This window comes from Lepisosteus platostomus, chromosome 11 (genome assembly GCF_059453375.1).
Source record: "Lepisosteus platostomus isolate fLepPlt1 chromosome 11, fLepPlt1.hap1, whole genome shotgun sequence".
Classification (NCBI taxonomy): Eukaryota; Metazoa; Chordata; class Actinopteri; order Semionotiformes; family Lepisosteidae; genus Lepisosteus; species Lepisosteus platostomus.
In genome coordinates this window covers 15732245-15739884 of record NC_142621.1, presented here as the reverse complement: position 1 = coordinate 15739884, position 7640 = coordinate 15732245, and the positions used below count along the sequence as shown (strand labels likewise).

The window sequence follows — 7640 nt, the reverse complement described above, 5'->3', positions numbered from 1 at the left end:
ATAAAGCACATCTGTGCATAGATAAAAGAAAAGGAATTAAAAGATTTTCAGAGTTGTATAAGATTTTCTGTTCCAATCTTGGATTCAAATTCTGAATACAGTTTAAGAATTGATTTGAAATTAAGATGCCACTTGCCAGATTAATTAGTTTGAAGATATACTTTTGCACTATTGTTTTGCATGCAATTGCTTTAACTACTGACATTCCTTTTGAAACACTCTAAAGACTCAGCATCCACATTGTGTCTTAGGTGTTTCATCCTTCTGCATTACTGTAGTAAATCATTTGTAAGAGTAAAAGTAATATTTTTACATATTAAATACAATGTTGCTTGTGCAGAAACTGACCTGCCTTGCAGAAAGAAATCTTTCACATACTGTACAGTGCTTGGGGGAGCAGGAGTTTGGAGGCAGAAGAGTCCTGCCGTGTTCTGCTGCTTGTTAGATTAATACTACCTCACAGCAGGGGAGCAGAACTACCCAGTGAGAGAACAGTCTGCAGTTGGAGGCAATAAAATAAGTCAGATTTGATTTCAGAGAGAACAGAGTGAAGTGGAGAGAGGAAGGGAAAGAATCTCCTTCTCAGCCATCAGAGAGTTGCTTTCCTTGCGGTGTGAATATGTTAAAGGTTGTGAGGAATGAGCGACCGCTGGGGTCGTTTATCTCCTCCAGATGGGGTCACGGGTTAAAGAGTATTTATTGACAGGAAAGACGGTGAGGAAAAATAAAAAAAATGAAGATTTAGTTTAATGAAATTAGAGTTGAGGCCTTCACTGAAGCAAGTGTGCACTATTAATTAGCAGTGTCAGGCAAAGAGCAGGCGGGATGATGGGAGACTGACCTTCTGTTTCGGTGCTGCGCCACATTCATCCCATATCAAACTGATATATTGTTACTGTATATATTGTACAAATATTGCAGAGACCTAATTTTTCCATCTGAAATATTGTCAGGATTAACGTAAAACTCTGTGTTTGTAGAAAATCTGATTCCTGCAGTGTTTTTCTCAAGGATTGGTTATTGTAATGCATTCAGTACTCTCTAAAACTGCCCTTAACACCTTACAATCTCTTTGAAATCTGACAGCTAGAATCCCCACTAGGTCACCTGCAAATCACATCACTCCTGTCTTGGGGTCTTTGCTATGGCTTTCTTCTAGGTTTCAAGTTGAGTTTAAAATTCTTCTGTCTACATTCTACTCTAAACAATGTTTGACTGCTCAGTACTTAGCCAGTACTTGGTTGCTGCCCTCCATGCAATCTTCTCTCAGCTGCTTCCGTACCTAAGTACTGGAACACCATCCCAAAGGAAAGAAGGGATTTCAGACTGTAAGCTATGTCAACTCTAAAATCTTTTCATTAAGAAAGGCTTTTTTGTTATTGTCTTACTTTCTGTATTCTATTATATTCTGATTCTGGCTGGAATGCTTACTATCACAGGTGTATTCTATCCCTATTTACAACTACAAGGTTTTAGGTGGGGACTTCTTGTAGTCTTGAAATAGTACTGTTCACAATGACATTGATTCACATGAAATAGAAATTCTTTTTGCTGTTAACCCATGTTTTTGTTTTGTTTTGGGAAATATATTATTGTGAGAGGTAAACACCTATAAGTACTGTAGTAAGAAGGAAATAACTGTCAATCAGACGAGAGTTGTGTAATTAATAAGTAACGGTTTAAACAGGGGGGTGATTATTTCTACATGTTAACTTCCTATTAAAGTTCTTAGTTTAAAAAATTGATTTATAATATTGAAATCTGAAATGAAGAGACCTTTCTCTCCTGCTGTCCTAATCAAAGAAATGTGCATTGCTGTTCCTTGACAGCCTCAAAGCTTATAAAAGCCACAAAAGAGACTAAGAGCTCCTCCTTGTGAGATTCTGAGATAATGCATCTCTCAATAGGTTTTACAGTCATGCAAATAATTCGTTGCAGCACAATGAGTCAATATCATTCACATTCTCAATAAATTATTTTGTTAATCAGAATATTTTACCCAAGAATTAAACAACATAATTGAATTTACAAATGCAGGTGAATATGATAGGCTCATGCACTGTGTTACGATAAAAATATTCTCCTAATGAGCAGCTGTTGTTTTTGTAAAATATTCTGGTAGATTTTTATACAATAGAACCCTGTAACCCTTATCCTGAAGAGCAACAGGGCATTTTTATTTATATTCTAACCATGGTACTCTATTAATTAACAAATAGAGAACCTAACCTTGGCTTAATTAGTCAAAATTAATTAATCACTAATTCAAGGAAGGCCTTAAACTTAAAGGATAGGGGATATCTAAGATATAATTGATATTATTTAAATGATAGATACTTTTTTAGTAACTTCAGATTTATTATGATGAGAGATATTCTGTCTCCGTTTACGATGCAGAAAGACACGTGCCACACAAACACACTCACATGTGCTCACTTCTACATGCACGCTCATAATTACCCACGAAAGCAGTTCATGTGGTATTTAGGAACACGATGGGAAAATTGAAAGGGTAAAATGTGCACTTCATAAAGTCATGGCCTTTTAGAACCCCCGATCAATAAATAATTTTCAGGCTATGCTGGTGAATTAAAAGAGCATATTGTGTGTGAGTGTTTGAAATGCAAACCATTCTGCTCCCTCCTGATAACTTGCCCTAGAGTCCCTCTAACTAAATAGCTTTCTGGTAAAATCCTGATCTTCCCCATAATATGCCATCATCATGCGTGGAAGAATGTTCCCAAGTTCTAGCAAGCAGTGCCGTGAGGACCTGGGGAGAGCCAAATAAAAGCCTGAGAAATTGGTTTCTGTCTTCCTAATAGAAGAGGGATCAAATCTGAATGACTCAAGCCTCCTCATAAAGTGGTGGGGGTATTGAAGCAGATACTGTATCCTGCACTGATGCATACAATAAAAACGAAAATGACAGCATTTGAATGGAGTGTTTTATTTACCATAGGTGAACAGGTATATTCACGCTAAGATAATTAACAGCAGGAGCATGTAGCTCTCTAAATAAAATGCAGCCCAGCTTTTTTTTTCGCTCTTCTCTTTAAGGATCGGAGAAACGTGCCTTTGGGTATTGCCTCAAAGTGCTTCATGCCTATATATGCCTTAAAAAAAGTGGATGTTTATGTAATAATTGACAGGTCTTTTACTTTGAATGTACAAGGAATTGGAGTAAATATACCACCAGAGCAGCCCCACCTTCCTTCACTTGATTTAATTTTTTTACAGAATAAAATCCTTTGCTGAAAGGAATTGTGTCAGCATTCAGCAATGTTAACTGAATTGCACCAAATTAAATTTAGTTGCTATGCACCTGATGCCTGTTATGTACAATGTACAAGGCCTTGCATTCGCCTGCAGAATAACACATCTTCCTTCTAGAATGTTCTAGTTTGACATCCAAGTTTGAAGCTCATTATCACCCTTTGTTGTTTCCCTTTTTTATATTTTCTCTAGCAAATTGATGGCTGCTCATTTAGAGTGGCTCTGGGAGTCTATTCAGTCACTGCTTTCTTTCTGAGCAGTAGTATTAATGTCACTCAAGTGAAAAAAAAGTAGAACACACAAGTTGGGTGACAACAAAGGGAACTAGCAGGCAAATTAAAATTCTTTTCCGTCTCTTGTCTGTTTGCACATTCATAACCTATTCTCTCTTCTGTAGAAATCAGAAAGGATGGGATTTGCAATTAAATGTGCAGTATGTTTTTGAATACCAATGTGCGTCCATTACACGTGTACTCTTACAATGCTGTTCAATGGATCTTGAGGTCTAAGTTGTACCTGCATCAAAACCAGCATTTACTTTTACAACGCATCAGTTAAAGTCTGAGAGATGTGAGACTTTATGATAATGTATTTAGTATTTATTTGATGCTATTAACATATTCGGTGACTTGCAGTTTGTTATTGAGTCCCTCATACATATTTTCAGCTAGAATAAAAGCATTAAGTATTTTAATATACTGCACACTATACTGTATACTGAATATAAAAAGCAACACATTTTAGTTAGAACCAACAGCATTTGTTTCATTTTTAATGTCTCATAGTATACATAAGTCAATGTCCAAGCATACACATTTATTGTCTTCACCACACTGTTAGCAGATTGATTTAGGCTTTCAATTGCAAATTACAAGGAAGTGCATACAAATATCACTATTAATACACCAGTATGGGACCAACTGTGAGTAATCAATTTCCCTTAATTAGAAATAGCTGTATGTATAATTCATTGAAACACGATAAAATGGTGATTGAAGCACAATTTAAAATGGTGCCAAGATGACCATTGCTTTCTGACTTTCTTTCCTGTAGGGTTTGCACATGTTTATAACATAATGCAAATAAATAGCATAGCCTTGAAAATTTCCCTTACAGAGATCATCCTCTGTTACAATACTACTTCTGTAACACATTGCTGTGTAAGAGAATAGAATGATTTACCCTTGGATTTACAGTTTGGAATGTACAGTACATCAACACCTATTTTACCTATATTAGTAAATAAAACTTTACCAACAATTTCAATGCACTCCGTTTCAGTTTTTTGGGCTGTTTCCATGAGTACCATGCACACTGTGGTTCAGCCACAGTTCAATGGCATGCAAATAAATTAAATAACCATAAGGAATCATAAGACATTTTCAATGTCTGTATCTTCTGTTTCCATGCAACTCTGCAGATTTATTCTAGTCCCAAGCAGAGGTTATTTCCATGCTGAAACCTAAAAAAAAAGAAGAAACACAGTTTTTCAAATGTGGGACCTCTTATATTACAGTATGTGGGTGAATGAGGGAGAAATCAGGAATATGTGGATAAGGAAAACAAAAGAAAGTGAATGTGAGAATGGGTAATGTGACATAAGAAAGGGGCCAAAGAGACAAATTATAGGGGTTGTGTGGAAGCCAAAATCTGTGAATGAATGAAGAAACAATTTTGCTTTACTAACAAATAAGTTGATAATTGAGGACATGGGGAAGGTGTGAACCTTGTTAAAGGATACATTTAGCTTCTGATGTCTTTCTGGAATAGGAGTCTTTTGATCCATGTGCAAGGACATGGCTGGGGCAGGTAAAATGAGGAACTATCATCTTGGAAAGATGTTTGATCCTCTCTGACTTGACATGGATGACTCTGAAATGGCTGGTCAGTATTTTTCCCATTTCACCAATGTAAACGGCAGGGCACTTTCTGTGAGAGCTGCAATAAATGAGATGACTGGACAGACCTTAATGCAAGAGCTATTCGATATACTGTACATAAAACAGCACGTTAGAATTATACTGTATCTGTCACAGATGTCAGAAAGGACGAACCGTGGAATGACAGGAGAGCGTAAAAGACCCTATGAGTAGTGGCGAGACAGGGGTTAGCCCGGGCTCAGCTGTTCAGGGAATGCCATATAGAAACCTATGCCCTCAGGTAGCGGACGTGGGGCGACCTGGTGCTAGGCGGGTCTCAGGACATCCGAACGTCAGTGCTGAGCCAACCAAGGCAGACTGAAAGACCCGGAAATATATAGTCCCAGAGAGAGAGAAACACCAGAAGGACAGCAAAAATCTGGAAATGAGAGACAGGACAGAGAAGGAGCGCCCTCTGGCTGCAGAGGGCGTGACAGTATCAGTGTATTTGCAATTCATATTTGAATACAATCATTTTTAATCCCCAGCTTTCAACTCACAAGTATTTAAAACAAAACACTAAAGGGTAAAGATACTGGAGAATTGATTCTTTTAGAAGAAATGGGTCTTCGAAATAGTGTTCCAGTAAATGTCTAGAATCTTTAAAACAAGTCATTCCTGTTTACACTGCTGTCTTTAAGACAGGAGCACTGCAAAGGGAGCTGGTGATTGTGAATCCAGTCATATAGCCATAAACTTAGCCCTGTACACTGTATTACACAGTGGCTCCTTTTGAGAGCTAGGGTCTCTGGTGGTAAAACTCTGGCAGTAATTGGGCACTTCCACTACATTACTGATATACTCAGCACTGGCTTTTGCTAAGTGTTTACCTGAGTTAGAACGATAATATCCAACTATTGATCTTATTGTTTTTGATTTGTTAAAAATTAACACCTTAACACATTGTTTAAAAAGCACATGCTCTGAAAGGATTTATAAACACAAGCAATATGGAATAGAAAGTTCTAGTTGTACCAGGCTAAAATAGTGTTATTCTTCTCTTGTCTCTGTGAAAAACATATAGCTGATGCTTTCTTAAGGGTTATATACAGATTCAAAATTCCAGGGCTGGATTTTCAGCATGTGTCATGATTCAGACCCACAGCTTTGCTCCCCTGGAGGACTTTGGGCACTACACTGTTAATCAGGCAGATCAGTGTTAGAGCGGTATTCCTAATCTCTGTGTTTTCTCCCTGTGATTCTCTTTTGACAGGCTGCTTGGGGCAGAGTGATGTTGCAGAACTATTGCCGCTTCCAGATCAGGCTTCCACAGTGGTGATGAGACTCACTGAGGCTTTGGAGAGACAGGGTAGGGAATAACTTTCTCTCCCAAGCTTTATTTACCGCAAGAAGTAATAATAATAATAATAATAATAATAATAATAATAATAATAAAGATTCTTACACTTATATAGCGCTTTTCTGGACACTCCACTCAAAGAGCTTTGCAGGTAATGGGGACTCCCTTCCACCACCACCAACGTGCAGCATCCACCTGGATGATGCGATGGCAGCCATAGTGCTCCAAAACACTCCCCACACATCAGCTATCAGTGGAGAGGAGAGCAGAGTAATGAAGCCAATTCATAGATGGGGATTATTAGGAGGCCATGATTGATAAGGGCCAATGGGAAAGTTGGCCAGGATGCCAGGGTTACACCCCTACTCTTTTCGAGAAATGCCCTGGGAATTTTAATGACCACAGAGAGTCAGGACCTCGGTTTTATGTCTCATCCGAAGGACGGTGCCTGTTAACAGCATAGTGTCCCCGTCACTATACTGGGGCATTTGGACCCACATGGACCGCAGGGTGAGCGCCCCCTGCTGGCCCCACTAACACCTCTTCCAGCAGCAACCTTAGTTTTTCCCAGGAGGTTTCCCATCCAGGTACTGACCAGGCTCACACCTGTTAGCTTCAGTGGGTTGCCAGTGACACATTAAAATCCATTTACATAGTCAGACAGACCAAACCCTACACTAAGATCAGTTTATTTCAGCTGTGACCTGATTCCAATTGTGTTATCATTAAATAATCAAGACATTCCACAGAATTGCTACATTACCTGCCTCATACTAACTGTGCAACTGATTTTTTACAACCACAATTGACAATATCCAGCACATTCTCTTCGTCATGCTTGCCATTACTACACCTCCTCCCTGCATGCCTGTATTTACTGGTTCTCCTTTTTCTTGTCTTTTTCTACTTGACACTGCATTGCCTTAGTAAATTGGTTGTGCGTATGAAACCCACCACCTGTCTACTAGATCCTATTCCTTCTGTTTTACTTCAATCCTGTTTTCCAGCCCTCTGCCCTAATATAATTAAGTCCTTGAGCAATGAGTCGTATCAATGGCCTTTAAAGCAGCTTCAGTTGCACCTCTGTCTAAAAAACCCAAACGTGACTCTGGAAAACCTTAGCAATTTTCTTCCAATATATAACTTTT

The 7640-nt window shown here is 38.5% G+C and overlaps 1 protein-coding gene across 1 annotated transcript in view; it reads left to right on the top strand.

The window, feature by feature from the left end:
- Window positions 1-6399: 6399 nt before the first annotated feature.
- LOC148652104 (phosphatidylinositol 3-kinase regulatory subunit alpha-like) overlaps window positions 6400-7640 on the top strand; it is a 74772-nt gene continuing 73531 nt past the window's right edge. The window contains exon 1 of the mRNA XM_088598705.1: window positions 6400-6501. Coding sequence (XP_088454831.1) covers window positions 6471-6501 — 31 coding nt within the window. The 5' untranslated portion in view covers window positions 6400-6470. The remainder of the gene's footprint in view (window positions 6502-7640) is intronic.